This window comes from Oryctolagus cuniculus, chromosome 19 (genome assembly GCF_051225735.1).
Source record: "Oryctolagus cuniculus isolate XC-2025 breed Fujian yellow rabbit chromosome 19, ASM5122573v1, whole genome shotgun sequence".
Lineage (NCBI taxonomy): Eukaryota > Metazoa > Chordata > Mammalia > Lagomorpha > Leporidae > Oryctolagus > Oryctolagus cuniculus.
This window is the reverse complement of record NC_142885.1, coordinates 68,345,104-68,362,894: the sequence shown is the minus strand read 5'-3', so window position 1 is coordinate 68,362,894 and position 17,791 is coordinate 68,345,104. Positions and strand designations below refer to the sequence as shown.

At 52.9% G+C, this 17,791-nt stretch overlaps 1 protein-coding gene across 5 annotated transcripts in view; it reads right to left on the bottom strand.

The window, feature by feature from the left end:
* The window catches only part of ANKS3 (ankyrin repeat and sterile alpha motif domain containing 3), a 29,866-nt gene that overhangs the window by 10,657 nt on the left and 1,418 nt on the right, over positions 1 to 17,791 (bottom strand). For 4 of the 5 annotated variants that reach the window (XR_016225980.1, XM_089321303.1, XM_051836161.3 and 1 more), the window contains exons 2-6: positions 15,832 to 16,003; positions 13,411 to 13,609; positions 13,122 to 13,243; positions 10,852 to 10,933; positions 1,792 to 1,927 (exon numbers count right to left, since the gene is read on the bottom strand). Coding sequence is in view for 4 of the 5 variants with exons in the window: in XM_089321303.1 (XP_089177429.1) it covers positions 1,792 to 1,927; positions 10,852 to 10,933; positions 13,122 to 13,243; positions 13,411 to 13,609; positions 15,832 to 16,001 (709 nt within the window). In the remaining variant the exon portion in view is untranslated. Of the gene's footprint in view, positions 1 to 1,791; positions 1,928 to 10,851; positions 10,934 to 13,121; positions 13,316 to 13,410; positions 13,610 to 15,831; positions 16,004 to 17,791 lie in introns of those variants that run through there. The other variant, XM_051836163.3, reaches the window with a different exon arrangement.

The window sequence follows — 17,791 nt, the reverse complement described above, 5'->3', positions numbered from 1 at the left end:
CCTCTCCTCCTCTCTCTGTGTAACTCTGGCTTTCAAATAAATAAATAAATCTTTTTAAAAAAGAAAAAAAAACAACCCACAGTGTCCAACAGCTCTTGTGTAAAGGAAGATGTAAGATGAAGATCCCAGAACTTCAGGAAAATGTGATGCTGTTACACACCAGCATCAGGGACCAGCACGGCGCCACACCTCAGACAGCAGGTCAACAGAAGACCAACAAAGACGGCAAATGAATTAAATTCCCAACTCAAAAAACTAGAAGAACAGCAACGAAGTGAGCCAACGGAAAAACAGAAGCAGAAATTAAAGAGATAACTAAAAACCAGATCTAACTGATAAATGAAAATTTTAGTTTTTTTGTTTCATCACTAGACAGTACTATCCAACTTAAAATGGAAAAGGGAATATACGCATACAAAAGGAGAAGCAACAGAATCTAACTACTGAGATAAGAGACGGGGAAAATCTTGTAGACCTGTGCAAATAAATCTGAAATTATAGGTGCAATGACTTCTTAGGAAAATACAGTTTACCAAAACCAATTCCAGTAAAAACCGCAGAATAAGGAGGCCAATTTCTGTAGAAGAAACAGAAAAACTCCTCAAGGGGCCAGGCCACCAAAAGAGACGAGGTCCACCAGTGTCAAGGGAGACCCACAGGGCCTGCGGAGCTGTACAGACAGGAAAGGAGGACCGGTGATGGAAACAGGACCCACGGAAAGCCACAGGCCTGGGGTCACTTCACAAAGGACAGCCGTGCAAAAATGCTAAGTAAAATGAAATAAACGGAATCCCAAAACACACTAAGAAAATAAGTCACCAAGTGCATCTTATGCCAAGATGCAAGGCCCGCAGCCAGCGTTGTGGTGCAGATTCCGGCCTCCTATCTGGGTGCTGGTTCAAGTCTAGGCTGCTCTGCTTCCAATCCAGCTCCCTGCTAATGTGCCTGAGAAAGCAGTGGAAGAAGGCCCAAGTACTCAGGCCTCTGCCACCCACGTGGGAGACCCGATGGAGTTCCTAGCTTCAGCCTGGTCAAGCCCAAGATGTTGTAGCCATTTAGGGAATGACCCAGAGGATTGAAGACCTCTCTCTGTCTCCCACACTCTCTATTACTCTTTTAAATGAGTAAGAATTTAAAAAGGAAATATAAGGGTAGTTCACTGTTATGATATTACTAAAATGTACCGCATGAGTAGGGGTACAAAGAAAACGTCCAGCCGTCCCCGCGGCTGTGGGAAAGCGTCCTTGAGGAGCCGACATTGCGCTGCCGGAGGTCAGGCTGCCCTTGCAACACTAACATCCCCAATCAGAGTGCCAGCTCCCGTCCTGGCTACCCCACTTCGGACCCAGTAAGTAACGGCTACAATCTGGGTCACACCCATGCCGGGAACTTCATCTGAGTCTCCCATGTGCGTGACAGGGCCCCAAGTACTTCGTAAGTTTTGAGGACATAAAACTAAAGCAAATGGCGACAGTTACCACAGGTGAAGTCAAAGAACAGCACAGAAGAGACCATCTGTGATGCTTCCCTTACCCCTCCCGCCATGGGCTCCACACCCGCATCCGGTGCCTGCTCCCAGCACGGCTGTCTGCCATTCTCTCCCACATTAAATCCGGAGCCTCCGCCTGACTCACTGTGCAGTCAGAGGGAGGGGCGAGTCTCGCCCACAGGGATGCCAGCCCCAGCTCCCAGAGGAGCCGGTGGGAGCAAGGAAGAGTGGGCGGTCCTCTCCTGGGCTCCTCTCCACTCAGGGCAACCCAGAGCCATGAGCGTGCAAGCGCAGTCAGGTACCTGGGCTCCTGTAGAGGCTCTTGGGCAGAACCGGCGAGTGCGTGTCCATCAAGGCCACGATCTTCATGTGTCCATACTGTCGGGCCAGCATCCGGGCTGTGGCTCCATTGTGGTCTCTCGTGTCCAGTTTGACTCCCTGTGACACCGCAGAAGAAGAATCAGCAACCTGCCCTTCAAAGCCCCATGCTTCCTGGGCAGCAAGCAAGCAGGCTGGCTCTGCCCACCCCCCACCCAAGGAAGAAAAGCCCCGCTTCTGGGTGAGGAAGAAGGACAGGCCTGTTAGCTTCATGGCCACAAGCTTTACTCTCTCCTTAAACACAGGGCACCGGGAGGGCAAGGGGCAGTCCCCATCCAGAGTGCAGCCGCCGAGGCCAGCAGGTACACAGCGACAGGCTGTCGGCTGTCGTCCAGTGGGCAGGGAGGAGAGAGACCTTGGCTGTGCCTGCTACTTCCTGTCTCCCACAGAGAACACTGGAGAGGACGGCTCGCTGGAGAAACTGCCTTTTAAGCCATCATGGTGACGAGGCCATGGCCGCCGGGACAGAGCTCAGTTACTGTTATCCAAAGCTCTCAAGTGGGCTTCTAGATGTTAGAGCAACAGCTCCTCTTCTTGACACTATGCTGAGGCGGCAACCCCAAACACAGAGAAAACTTCTGTGCATAACACATCTGCAACCAAATCTCCAGGGGGATGGAGAGCCAGCTCCATGCCTGCCGTAAACACGGACAGTCAGGACAGTCAGATCCAAAAAAGGACCGTAAGACACAAAGCTGCACGCACGCTGCAGCGGCAGCAAGACAAACGCAGGAAACAACCGTGTGAAGGAACTCAGCCCCAGCCCCAAATGTTCCTCTTGTTAAGTGGCGAGATCACGGGATTTCCCCAATCTGTCTACTCTGTTTTCCACGCATACTTTAGAAGCTGAGAGGGCTACTTTTCTATTTAGTAAGTTTTCCATCTGAAAAGCTTCAGGGGTGGGTGTCTGCTCCAGCAGCTGAGACAGCCATGTCTCGTATCAGAATGCCTAGATCTGACACCCGGCTCTGGCTTCCGACTCCAGGTTCTGCTAATGTGGACCCTGGGAGGCAGCATTAGTAACAGCCCCTGCCGCCCGTGTGGGAGATGTGGACTGAGATCCCCACTCCCAGCTCAGCCTGGCCCAGCTCTACACTGCAGGTATTTGGAAGTAAAGCAGGGAATGGGAGCTCTTTCTCTCTCTGTGTCTTTTCCTCTTCTACTTTTTTTTTTTTTTTTTAAATAAAGAAGGGGATGGCGAGTGGCATAGCAGGTTAAGCCGCGGCCTGCAGTGCTGGGATCCCATATGGGTGCTGGTTTGCATCCTGGCTGCTCCACTTCTGGTCCAGCTCCTTGCTGGTGAGCCTGGGAAAGCAGTGGAAGATGACTCAAATGCTTGGGCCCCTGCACCCACGTGGGAGACCTGGGAAAAGCTCCTTGCTTTGGTCTGGTCCAGCTCTGGAAGTTGCAGCCATTTGAAGAGTGAACCACGAATGAAAGATTTCCTTGTCTCTCTCTCTCTCTAACTCTGCCTTTAAAACCATAATAAGGGGCCGGCATTGTGGCACAGCGGGTTCATGCCCTGGCCTGAAGCACCAGCATCCCATATGGGCACAAGTTCTAGTCTTGGCTGCTCCTCTTCTGCTCCAGCTCTCTGCTATGGCCTGGGATAGCAGAAGATGGCCCAAGTCCTTGGGACCCTACACCTGCGTGGGAGACCCAGAAGAAGCTCCTGGCTGCCAGCTTCGGATCAGCTCAGCTCTGGCCATTGCGGTCATTTGGGGGATGAACCAGTGGATGGAAAACCTTTCTGTCTCTACCTCTCTCTGTAACTCTGTCTTTCAAATAAGTAAAATAAATCTTAAAAAAAAAAAAAAAAAAATGATGGGGGCGGCGCTGTGGCTCACTTGGTTAATCCTCCGCCTGCAGCGCTGGCATCCCATGTGGGCGCCGGGTTCTAGTCCTGGCTGCTCCTCTTCCAGTCCAGCTCTCTGCTGTGTCCCGGGAGGGCAGTGGAGGATGGCTCAAGTGCTTGGGCCCTGCACCCACATGGGAGACCAGGAAGAAGAACCTGGCTCCTGGCTTCAGATTGACGCAGCGCCAGCCATAACGGCCATTTGGGGGTGGTGGGGAGGTGAACCAATGGAAGGAAGACTTTCTGTCGGTCTCTCTCACTGTCTATAACTCTACCTGTCAAATAAATAAAAAAAAATAAAAATATATAAAAAAATATTTTCCATGATGTAGTGTCATACCTGCTGGAGAAAGATGAACAGCACCCTCACAGAAGGAATTCAAAACATTACAAGTGTGTGTACCCTTTGACCCGGCCACTCTACTGGGACTTTAAGCCAAGGAAGTAATAGGGAACCACACTAAAACTGAAGGTCTTTACTGCAGCCTTTAGCCAGTGGGAACCAGAAAACTAGACATGGGGTGCAGTGAACTGAGAGCATGTATTAGACAAGGGCTCGCTCTGTATGAACTCGGACGGGGGCGGGAGTGCGGATGCCATGGCACGGACAGGGGCACAAAACACCTGTGTGGGGAAAACCGCAGATGACAAAGCATCCTGTACAACTTAAAGACCTAGCTATAAAGCCCAGGCACGGAGCAGCTGGGTGAGGGACGAGCAGTTTAGGTGTCCCTGTTATTTCTAACTCTCCTAAGGCAGCTGCATATCACATGTATAATTAATATCTATGTACTTTCCTCTCTGTTTGGCAAAACTATGGCCAACCAACAGACGGGCCCAGCACAGAAAGTGACCACCGCATATCCCTCTATACCAACAGGGACATGTGTACAGGGCAACCGACTTCTCTTTCTGGAGTGCACGCTCCTCACAGCTCTGCTTAGAGGCTGCAAAGCCTTCAGCCTCAAAGCCCACTTCTAGCTTAAGTCCAATTGCAAGAACCCAAACGTTTTTAACAACAGCATCTGTACTATAGGGTTTTAAACGATACATATGCATTTTTTAAAGACTCCTTATTTACTTGAAAGGCAGAGCAAGGGAGGGAAAGAAAGAGATATGACAGAGATCTTCCAGCTGCTGTTCACGTCCCAGATGGTTCCAAACACCAGGGGTGGGCCAGGCTGAAACCAGGAACAAGGAAATTGTTCCGGGTCTCCCATGTGGGTGAGTGTTGGCGGGGGAGCCAGACACTCGGGCCATGTTCTGCTGCTTTCCCAGGCACAGTAGTGGGGAGCTGGATCAGAGGCAGGGCATCCAGGACTCAAACTGGCACTCCCATGGGATGCTAACAATTCAAGTGGCACTTTAACCCACTGTGCCACAATGCTGGCTCTTCATCTGTTTTTGATTTATTTGAAATTATACATAAGGGGGAAAAAGCAGTAATATAATTTTCTTTAGTAAAAAATAATAAAATAGAACTAAAAATAAGAAGGTCCCTGGAGTAAAGAGAGAAAATAGAATTTCTATTTACTTATCCTGTAATTTTTTTTTTTTTTGCTATTTTGTAACACGCATGACTTATTACTGAAGAAATACATACTCAACATTCAGTGTAATATAAAAATAGGAACAGAAAGTTCAGAGAGGGCCGGTGTTGCGGCAAAGCAGGTACAACTGGCGCCCGCAACACCGGCATCCCAAATGGGTGCCAGTTCATGTCCTGGCTGTTCCACTTCCAATCTAGCTCCCTGCTAATGTCCTGGGAGAAGTAGCAGAAGATGGCCAGATGTGTGGCCCCTGCCACCCACAGGGAGACCTGAACGAAGCTCCTGGCTTCAGCCTGGCCCAGCACTGGCCATTGTGGCCATCTGGGGAGTGGACTCGTAGACGCAAGATCTCTTTCTCCTCCTTTCTGTTAACTCTTGACTTTCAAATAAATAAATCTTTAGATGCCCCGTGTGTCCGGGCCGTGGGCTCCGGGAAGGCAGCCACAGCCCTCGCCTCCCTGGCAAAGAGCACAGGCACACGCCTCCTCTGCTCTGGAGGGCCGTCAGGGGACTGGGCGGCCTGCGCTGTCGTGGGCCTGTACGCGGGGCAGAGGAGCAGTCTAGCAGCTCACAGGCAAGGGGTTAACCAGGCCCCTCCCTCCCTACTTGCAGCTCTGGAGAGGAGGGCACGTGAGTTTCTGAGCTGTCAGAACCATGAGTCTCCGTGAGAAGGAATACTCTGTGTTCAGGAGAAACACTGAGAGTTCAAGGGAGAAGGCCCATTATGTCCACAGCTCACTTTCAAATGGTTCCAAAAAGATAACAGATATGTTATATGTGTCAATACTGAGAGTTGATTTGGAAACTGAGGTGAGGGGCCCGACATTATGGCACAGTGGGTAAAGCTCCCCACTGGATGCCGGCATCCCTGTGGGCGCCAGTTCATATGGCAGCTCCACTTCCAGTCCGGCTCCCTGTTAAGGGCCTGGGAGAAGCAGTGAACGATGGCCCAGGTGCTTGGGCCCCTGCGCCCACGTGGGAAACAAGATGAGGCTCCTGGCCTCAACCTGGCCAGCCTGGCTATGGCAGCCCTCTGGGAAGTGGCCCACTGCATGGAAGATTCTTTCTCTCTCAACTCTGATGTTCAAATAAATATTCTTTTAATGAGATGAAAGGTTAACATGTGGGGAATCTGGTACAAGCACACATTCTTTGTACTATTTTGTAGCTTTTCTTTAAGCTGAAATTGTCCTAAACTTTAAAACTTTACCATAACAAATCCAATAAAATTTGTTTACCCTCGATACAAGCTGCTATCCCAGACCCTGCTGGAAACCAAGGCCCAAGGAGGGCAGAATCTGCACGGTGGATAAACAGTCCCAAGCCTCTGATTTCCCCATGTTTTCCTTTTGAAAATATGTAGTGCACCTGTCCCTTATAACCTCCATTTGCCTTATTGAAAGTCAAACTCTAACTCAAAAGCAGAGGTTATGCTTTTTACAGTCCTGAGCTCTTAGCTGTCTACTCCTGACCCTTTGATATGCCTTAAGGAACCCTAGCTCATGTCAGAATTAGTCAGAGTAATCACTGGGCTGCGTTTGACAGTTTATCAGTAAAGACTGTGCTTGGGATGCCTGCATCCCCAATCAGGGAACCAGGGTCCAAGTCCCACCTCGGCTCCCGATTCCAGACCCTGGGAGGCAGCAGCGATCTTGGGTACTTGGGTGGCTGCCATCCACACAGGAGACCTAGAACGGGTTCTTAGTTCCCAGCTTCGACCTGGCCCAGCCCCAGTCATGTGGGCATCTGAGGAGTCAATCAACAAGGGGAGGTCTGTCTATATATATCTCTAACTCTCAAATAAGGAAAAAAAAGTAAAGAAAATATGGGGTCAGTGCTATGGCACAGCGGGTAAAGCCACTGCCTACACTACCGGCATCCCACACGGGTGCCGGCTCAAGCTCTGGCTGCTCCACTTTTGATCCAGCTCCCTGCTAAAAGCAATAGAAAATGGCCCAAATACTTGGGCCACTGCACCCACAAGGGAGACCCAGAAGAAGCTCCCGGATCCTGGCTTTGCATAGGCTCAGCTCTGGCCATTGCAGTCCTTTGGGGAGTGAACCAGTGGACAGATCTCCCAATAACTCTGCCTTTCAAATAAAATAAATATTTTTTAATAATTTTATTTATCTATTTATTTGACAGGTAGAGTTATAGACAGTGAGAGAGAGAAACAGAGAGAAAGGTCTTCCTTCCACTGGTTCACTCCCCAAATGGCCGCTATGGCCGGCGCTGAGCCAATCCGAAGCCAGGAGCCAGGTGCCTCCTCCTGGTCTCCCATGCAGGTACAGGGGCCTGAGCACCTGGGCCATCCTCCACTGCCCTCCAAGGCCACATCAGAGAGCCGGACTGGAAGAGGAGCAACCGGGACTAGAACCCGGCACCCACATGGGATGCCAGCGCTGCAGGCGGAGGATTAACCAAGTGAGCCACAGTGCCAGCCCCATAAATATTTTTTAAAATTAAAGAAAACAAAGAATAATTATTTACAAAAAAAGAAACTCAAATGGCCCACCAAGATTTAAAGGTTCAACCTAACACAATCAGGGAAATGTCACCTGACAGCAACGCCATGAGCTGGGGGGTGTGCAGCCCACGAAGTGCAAGATCCTGTCTGGAGTGGGACGAGCTGGGACCACACGGGGAAAGCAGACTCCCAGTGGCTGGTGAAACGCAGCTGCCCAGCACCGAGCACCCTTCTTAGAGAGCACACCTCGACTCTCCACCCATTCCCACACTCGGGAGAATCCTCAACTGCAACCCTGCTGGGCAGAGCGAGCGGAGCAAGCAGCCAGTGTTCCCTGGGAAAACACAGGCTAGGGAGAGCAGGGACAGGGCTGCCAGGGTGAGCGGCTGCCCCTGCAGCTGCCAGCACTCAGCTGAATGGCACAGACAGGCCGACTCGCTCAAAATGAGTCTACACGTTGCTTAAGGATTCGGGGCATGTGTCATGGACAGGAAAGGCACATCCAAACCAACATCTGGAGGAGGCAGGCAGGTGGGATCAGACAGGGCTGCACAGGGGACCTTCCAGCAGCTTCCGAGCTGGCACTCTATCTACATTTCACCAAGTCTTCTGCCTGCCCCGCTGCACCGAGTGGATACGGTCACGCGTGTGTGCAGACATGTGCAAAGGCTGCACCGCTGGGCATGATAGCAAATGGCTGGCATGGATCCAGTTCTAACTGCAGATGGCCATCACACCGTGACTCACCCCACAGGGGAACAGCCTGTCACCATGAAAACAGTGGGAGGGAACTCTTCACCCGCCAACACAGAACAACCCGCAGAGTGGGAGCAACTGGCACGCGGGTGTGTGCAGACCCCACAGGGTGAGCAGGGGACTCACGTCAGGAGTGGGAAGCAGGCTCCCCCGAACTTTCTTCTCCAACTGCATTTTTACTAGGTGCAGAATATGTCTTTATTTGAAGGGTGGAGCAACACAGAGAGACACAAAGAGACTTCTACCACTGGTTCACTTCCCAAATGGCTACAGTGGCCAGGGCTGCAGCAGGCCAAAGCTAGGTGCCCAGAACTCCACAGGTCTCCCACACAGGTGGCAGGGGCCTCAACAGTTGGGCCATCATCCACTGCCTTCCCAGAAGCGTAAGCAGGAGGCTGGCTCAAGAGCGGAGCATTGGGCCGGCACTGTGGCGCAGAGAGTTAAGGCCTGACCTGCAGTGCCGGCACCCCTATGGGCACCAGTTTGAGTCCCAGCTGCTTCACTTCGGATCCAGGTCTCTGCTGTGGCCTGGGAAAGCAGCAGAGGACGGCCCAAGTCCTTGAGCCCCTGCACCCACGCAGGAGGCCCAGAAGAAGCTCCTGGCTCCTGATTTCCCATCAGCTCAGCTCTGGCAGTTGTGGCCATTTGGGGAGTGAACCAGTAGGTGGAAGACCTCTCTCTGTCTCTACTTCTCCCTGTAACTCTGTCTTTTAAATAAAGAAATCTTAAAAAAAAAAAAAAAAAAAAAAAAGCTTTAAAAAAGCAGAGCCTCCAGGACTCAAACCAGTGGCACTGAAAGCAGCGGCTTAACCCGTGTTCCACGATGCCAGCCCCTAGAACGTTGTTATCTGCCTTCAAAGAAACCCCGTCTCCTGCAGCCGCCACCCCCCCCACTCTCCCCATCTCCCCAGACCTAGGTAAGCCTCATGTACTTTCCCTCCCACAAGTGCCTGGCTCACTCGGCACTGCACGCTCAGCCACGCTGCAGCAGGTGTCCATGGTTCTTCTTCAGTGTGGCTGCGGAAAGTGCAGCTACACACACACACACTTCTTTCACTCATGACAGAGAGCTGGGCTGTTTCCTTTGTGGCCACTCTGAATAATACAGCGATGGGTATTCGTGTACAAGCGTCTCTCAATGTGTCAGCATTTCTCTGGGGCATATATCCAGGAGTGGAAATGAAGGTCCTGCGGCCTGACCTGTGTGGAGAGCTGCCAGCCGTTCTCACAGCGTCTGCATCACCGGGCATCCCGTCAGCAGACAGGAGGGCATCCTCACAACACTCACTATGACAAGCATCCTACTGGTTTTGATTTGTGTCTTCCTGATAGCTAATGATGTCAGCCATTTTTTCATGTTCTTACTGGCCATCTGTATACCTTCTTTTTTTTGTCAGTTTGTTTAACTTTCTTAGAAATGTATTTACTTGAAAGTCAGAGAAAAAAAATTCTCATTCACCGGTTCACTGCCCAAATACTGGCAACGGCCAGGGATGAGCCGTTGGAAGTTGGAAGCCAGGAACTCAACCCAGGTCTCCCAGGTGGGCGGCAGGAACCACCTGAGTCATCCTCACTGCCTCCCAAAGTCCCCTTCAGCAGGAAGCACAGGCAAGGGTCACAGCCAGCTGCTCGGGTATGGGACAGTGGTGTCTTAACTGCCAGGCTGAAGCCTGGCCCCGTCTGTATCCTGTCTTTGGTATACAAATCCTTTGCCCATCTTGTCACTGTTCTTTCTGTATCTGTAGGACCTATTAAATTAAAACTACGAGCACCAGCAAACCCTCTCGTAGAAATAAAATACACAAACCATTGCAAGTATGTGAAAGCGGCGTGGAAAAGAGGTATTTCCTAAAGCACCGTTTCTGACTGTGAACCGTCACAAACCTCAATTTCTACTGAGACATCTAAATATGTCATAGATTGTAGAATACTGCAGAAGGTCAAAAATCACAAAGCAAACACACACAGAATCCCATTATGTCAAACAAACAAACTGGTCTGTCGGTGCCTCAGACGCCGCCCACACAGCAAGGGGAAGTCTCAGAGCGGAGTCCGTACCCCGGGGAGCACGTCTCTGCCCCTCTGCCTCCTCAATGCAGTCTTCCTAAGTGATGGGACTGTGAGTTTCACTTACTATTTCTCCATGCCTGTAAAACGGCATTTTCTAAATCATTACAGGAGTGTCTGTTTCCACTCAATTCCTGTGCGCCAGCAAACCCGGCATCCACAGGCATCGGTGAGGTGGACAAGTCGGGCAAGGGCGGCCATTTCCGAGCACAGCGAGGTCCTGCGGCGGCTGACGTCCAGCGCCGACCCCTCACTTGCCCACACATACACCGGCGATCGGGGCACTTACGTGGTTCAGAAAATACTGCACGATTATCTCATGGCCAGCAGCAGCCGCCTCCATCAAAGGGGTGAATCCGTACACGGGCTCCCTGTAAGGCAGGCCACAGTCAGGTTAGAGCGAGGAGTGGCAGCAGCAGCAGCCTGCCGAATGCAAAGCCAAGCCAGCACGTGAGTCACCATCGGGAGCAGAGCTCAGCCTGTCTGTGCGTCTCCCCTGAGACTGACAAAGACGGACACGCTAACTCCCCTGGCGTCCAGCCCCAGCACTGGACTTTTTGTCCCAAAGACCAATCTTCCTTTCTTCCAGGCTACTGCAACTGGCTAGCTGCTAAATCTCTACTCCTTCCTCTCAGACGGCAGCTCCCTGCTCACAGACAGCTGGTATCTCCCATCCATTTTCCCAAATCCCAGGTTTCCTGTTCAGTAGCCCCCCAAAGCACTCCTGGGTTCTGTCTCCACCATGCTTACTGCCTGAAGCTTATTTCTTGTGCCTGGTTATCATTAACTCCGCGGTGTCCTAAGGGTGCTTCTTAACGCTGACTTGCTTTGTTATTGTCTTCAAGACAGGAACCGATCCAGCACTGAGGTGCCGTGGGCTAAGCCGCTGCTTGCAACACCAGCACCCCATACCATAGCAGCACTGGTTTGATTCCTGGCTGCTCCATTTTCAATCCAATTTCCTGTTAATGTGCCTGGGAAGGCAGCAGAAGATGGCCCAAGTGCTTGAGCCCCTACCACCCATGTGAGAGATCCTGGTGGAATTCCGGGCTCCTGGCGTCAGCCTGGCCCAGACCTGGCTGTTGCAGCCACTTGGAGAGTGAACCACTGAATGAAAGAATCAAAGTTCTCTTTCTTTCTTCCTCTAGTTTTCTCTCTCTCTCTCTCTCTTTTTTTTTTTAAGATTTATTTTATTTACTTGAAAGAGAGGTAGAGCCCCGGGGGGGGGGCGGGGGGGGGCGGGGAGAGAGATATGACTTCCATCCGCTGGTTCACTCCCCAAACAGCTGCAATGGCTGGAGCTGAGCTGATCCAAAGCCAGGAGCCAGGAACTTGTTCTGGGTCTCCCACACAGGCACAGAGGCCCAAGGACTCGGGCCATCTTCCACTACCCTCCCAGGCAACAGCAGAGAGCCAGATCGGAAGTGGAGCAGCCGGGACTTGAACTAGCGCCCAAAGGGATGCCGGTGCCGCACACTAGGGCTTTAACCCACTGCACCACAGCACCGGCCCCCTAATTTTCAATAAATAAAGGACAGTAGCCCTGATAATTCATTCTAAGACATTTTTCATTTTGATATCTCTGAGGACAGAATGGGTCTCAAAATCAACGATTAGAATGTTTACTCGCAGCACGTTCTTTGTTTCTTCCTTTCTTTCCATCCGTGTGTCTGTCTCTCTGGCATCCACAGTGACGGCATGCCTTACAACAGATCACATAAACTAGAGGCCCCATCGGGTGGATGCTGGGTCGGCACCTGCTGGTTTAAACTGGATTATCACCATGACGTGCTTAGACAGCAACACTACTTCCAGCTTAGGAAACTCACGATTGTTTTCTTTCTTTTTCTTTTTTAAAGATTAATTTTATTTATTTCAAAGACAGTTACAGAGAGATGCAGAGTGAGAGTGAGAGAGACAGAGGTGTCTTCCACCCACTGGTTCACTCCCCAGATGGCTGCAACAGCCAGAGCTGAGCTGACCCGAAGCCAGGAGCGTCTTCCAGGTCCCCCATGTGGGTGCAGAGCCCAAGGACTTGGCCATCTTCCACTGCTCCCCCAGGCCACAGCAGAGAGCTGGATTGCAAGCAGAGCAGCTGGAACTTGAACTGGCACCCATATGGGATGCTGGCGTTGCAGGCTGGGGCTTTAACCCGCTGCACCACAGTGCCGGCCCCATCCCTATTGCTTTCAAAGCACCAGCTCACCTGACATATACAACATGCAAGAGAAAGGAATTGACACTCAACATAGGACTTATAAACGTCACTCTCTACCACAGGCCCGTGGCGTGCAATAAAACGTGGACTTCCTAACACCTACGACAGGGGTGATACGGTCCTCAGCTCTCACATACAGAACATGAGGCTCACGGCACCTAAAGGGACGCACCCCACGTTACCCACAGCTGAGAGGAGAGTTCCGCGTCTGGGAAGCCACACGGAGGACGACTCATCAGGGTGGGGTGGCCCCGAGCTCTCTTCTGCCGTCTCTACGGCTGCCCTCCTTAGTCACTCCAGACCCAGGCCCATCCCGTGGTCACTGAAGATGTGGTCATCACCTGACATTGGCATTAGCTCCGCTGTCCAAGAGGAACTTGACCATCTGCTGGTGCCCAGCACTGGTGCAGTGGAAGAGGGCAGTCCAGCCCTGAATGTCTTTCATCTCGAGTTCCGCCCCTTGCTTCAAGAGAACACAGAATGCTGGTTATGGCCTCATCTCCTCTGCGCGGGCAGGCGGCCTCCAGGCCGTTAGCTGAAACAACGGAAGTGATTACACAAGCACACACGCACACACGGCCTGCGGCGCTTCAGCTTCTGTCAGGGCGGCTGGGGGGCCCTCTAGCTCACCTGGAGGAGAAAGTAGGCGATGCTCTCATTGCCGCAGCTGGAGGCCAGCATCAGTGGAGTCTGCCCTTCTGGGGTCGGCACATTCACACTCACCCCCGCCTCGAGCAGCAGGTGCACGATGGTATCGTGTCCAATGTAGGAGGCATACATCAGCGGGGTCCAGCCACCACCATTCTTCTTATTCAAATCTAACTCTCTCCTAAACAAACACAAGATATGCTAGACACGCCCTGTTGTCTCAGACATGGGGTCCACCCCTGGGGGCCAGGCCAGGCGGCATGGGACAGGCTGATAGGAAGCAGACACTCTGTGATTCACAGATCACCTCGATCAGGGAAGACAGGCAGGGGACTGTCTCCAGCTGCCCGTTCGCCTGCCTCTGCCACATCCTTAGCCCGTCTCCCTTCTGCCTTTTCCGTCTCTCCTCTTTCACACCAACAACAGACGGTCCTCAGCCAGAGATCATCTGGCAGAGTCTAGAGATATCGCTGGTTATCGCAGCTGGGGAGGGAAGAGCTACTGGCACAGAGCAGGTGGCAGCCAGCATCCCACAGCGCACAGGACAGCCCTGACCTCAACACTCAACAGCACTGGGGTCGAGGCACCCTGCCCCCACCCCCACCCAGAGCAGTGAGTAAGAGGAAGGGGCTCAGCAGGAGGCCAAGCCCCATTGCAGCTGGTTTCTGCACAAAGATTCTGGAACATCTGTGGCCAAAGAACACAACATTTCCCACTGATTTCCTTTACAAATCTGAAAAGACGTTTTCCCACAGGAAAAGCAGTATGAGCATCCCAGGCCAGAGTGTGGAGCTGGATATGGGGGCCCCATGTTAGACGACCCCCAAGACCAGCTGACGCCCCGCAGGCCTTCCGCTTCCACAGCGCATGGCTCCAGTGCCCACGCATCTGGGCCTCTCCCGTATTCATGAGTCAAGCTTATCCTACTGAGCTTCTCCATCTTAGAAGGTCTACAGTGGCATCCACTGGTCTGGAGAGCTGCACGGAGCTGCCCCTGGGGTCCACTGGGAGCTGTCTCCTCACCCCAGGGCCCCTCTTCCTGTATGTAGCTCAGCTCCACGTGCAGAGGGCAGAGCCAGCACCTCAGCAAAGCAGCTCTCAGGGGCTCTCACGCCTCCCGCTCGGCCAGATTCCCCTCCAATCCTACCCAGCCTGGGCTTCCTGTGAGCAAGCCTCCATCTAGCCAGTGTGCAAATCCCAGGCGGACAGCAACACTCCCTCCTCCCCCGTGGAGCCGTTGGAACTACGCTTGACCACCTGTGAGGAGGTGCTGACCACACACGCTAAGGCCACCTGGCAAAGCAGTACCAAAACTCCCCTTTCCCACCCAGTGCCTGTGACCGATTAAGCGACTTGGAACCCAAGACCTGGGACTTCCACAAGGCTCACGGGAGTGGGGACAGAGGTCCTAAGTTATCACATGAGGAATGGGAAGCAGAAAGCATGGTGAAACACAAGGGGGTGCAGGAGAGGAGACAAACCCTCCTCCAAAAATTCGGTTAATATCACAATGCGCTATGAGCAAGACACAGCACGGGCCCTGCCGCGGGCTTTCCATTGTGCTGGGACGTAATATTCACACACAGGTTACAAGAACCGGTAGGTGAGCAGTGGGGCCAGGAGCCATCCTCCTGAGGGCAGCGGCGCCCAGCTTCTCGCCACTATGGCAGACCCCAGAGGGGAGAGGGCCCTGGGGCTAAAATGAACCCCTCGGGAAATAAGGCTCAGGCCACTCCTTTCCATCTTGACTTGTTTTCTAGCATTTCTACAATCAGTGAAAACCACAAAATTACTCTGGTTAAAATATATTGTAAATTAATGTTAATAAACTAAGACCAGCCGGCGCCGCGGCTCACTAGGCTAATCCTCCACCTAGCGGCGCCAGCACACCGGGTTCTAGTCCTGGTCGGGGCGCCGGATTCTGTCCCGGTTGCCCCTCTTCCAGGCCAGCTCTCTGCTGTGGCCAGGGAGTGCAGTGGAGGATGGCCCAGGTGCTTGGGCCCTGCACCCCATGGGAGACCAGGAAAAGCACCTGGCTCCTGGCTCCTGCCATCGGATCAGCGCGGTGCGCCGGCCGCAGCGCGCCGGCCCTGGCGGCCATTGGAGGGTGAACCAATGGCAAAAGGAAGACCTTTCTCTCTGTCTCTCTCTCACTGTCCACTCTGCCTGTCAAAAAAAAAAAAAAAATTAAGACCAAAGTTTAAACCATCTTTGTCTTCCTAAAAGTAACAAAACTGCCCCAGCGTCAGTCACCACGGACAGCTGCCTGGGAAGGGCAGGGCGGACCGACCCCCAAGGACTCAGTGCCCACGCCTGTGTGCCAGGCCCCACGGAGCGGGGTCTGCAGCGGCTGAGATGCTAGTCCATCAAAGAGTCGAGGGAGCATCTCCACAGGCCTCTTACCTCTGCACACACTCCTTCACTACCTCGTACTGGCCGATGGACGCAGCTGTGTGAAGATCCAAGGGCACGTCCAGTTCCTCGCGGCTGACCTGCGCACCTGGCCCGTGCCACATGGACAGGCTGCGGTCCAGGAGTTCCGGCTCACTGGCCTCATCGCTGAGCTCGGACATCTCTGTGGAGGGAGGCCAGGGGTTAGCTCTTTGCTTCTGGGTTGTTCCAGGGAGTGAACCGGGCAGTTACACTCCCACCAGTGGCAGGCTGCTACGACCCTACCCTATCAAAGGGACACCCGCCGCAGTCAATCCCGGACTGACACAGACACCTTCTCTCGTCCCATCACTAAACAGTCACAGCGAGGGCAACTCAGTCACGCACACGGCACAGGGGCTTCCGACCAGACAGACAGGAGCACACACAGCGCCTCACTGACCACAGGATGCTGGCCTTCACTGACCGACAGGCCCCAATCTCTGGAAGGGAACTGTCCAGAGCTCCAGGACCCTGACAGCCTCTTAGATGGGCAGAGAAAAAAATGCTAACGGGGTCATCTGATTGGATCAGTGCCTGGCTGTGCGGGAAAGAACCCTGGACTTGGGGTGAGACCAAAACAGTCCTGCAGCTAAGCAGCTCCAATCCCCAGTTCTTCATCGCCTAACGTGGACAGCAGAAACAAGAGCTGACGCTGGGGGCCACTGTCACACCCACAGGGAGGAATCTGTCAAAACACACAGGAGAACCGACACCCACGACACCCACACAGGGAGTGCCACCAGCAACGCAAGAAGCCAAGAGCTGAAGTGCACCGTCCATGAATGGCTCTGAAATGCACCAGGCTAACGGAAGAAGCCACTCAACAGGTTGCTTGTGGAGTAATTCCATTTGTGATGCATTCTGGGAAAGGTAAAACTCCAGGGTTAGAGGCCAGGTCACCAGTACCAAAGGGCAGGGCCGAGAGACTACAAAGCGCAGCAAGAGGGAATTGGGGGAGGGGGCGGCACTGTGGTGTAGTAGGTTAAGCCTCCGCCTGTGGCGCTGGCAACCCATATGGGTGCTGGTTTGAGTCCTGGCTGCTCCTCTTTGATCCAGCTCTCTGCTGTGGCCTGGGAAAGCAGTGGAAGATGCCCAAGTCCTTGGCCCCTGCACCCCTACAGCAGACCCAGAAGAAGCAGCAGCTCCTGGCTTCCTAGCAGCCCAGCTCTGGCTGCTGCAGCCATTCGGGGAGTGAACCAGCCGATGGAACATCTTTCTCTCTGTCTCTAACTCTCTCTGTCTCTAACTCTGCCTCTCAAATAAATAATCTTAAACAAACAAACAAACAAACAAACAAAAAACCCAGAGGGAAGGCTGGAAGAGACAGACCCATTCTTTAACTTGGTAGTGGGGGACCTGGAACTATGTAATTTTCAAATCTCACAGACCTAAACACCAAGACAGATTTTACTGTGAGTAAATCTTAAATATAAACTTTTTTTTTTTTTTTAATGGAAAGCAGGTCCCCACCACAGAGACCGGGATGGGACTGAGAGTGCAGTTGGACAGGAATGTGTCCACACACCCCTTGAAAGTGGGAGAGATGGGGGAACATTACAGGCCGGCACCCTGGAGGAGACATGTTCCCCAAGACAGGACAACCCCAGTCACGGCACCGTGACAGCCGTTCAGTCTGGGAAACCTCCCCAAATCAAGGCCACACCAACAGCTTCCTAGCAGAATCCTTCGGCCCAGGAGTGGCAGGAGCAAGCACAGAATGGGAAGAAGGAAAGCAGGCTGAAGGGGCCGTGTGGCCGCAGCTCTCCAGAGAAGGCTGCCTCTGCGTCAGAGAAGCACTTCCTGGAGGCAGCGGTCAGCCTGCGATGGGGCTCAGGTCGCCTTCTGGGCTCTCAGTTCAGCCTGGCCCAACCCCAGCTGCTGGGCATTTGGGGAGCGAACCAGTGGAGGAGAGGTCTCGCTCCAGGTGTCT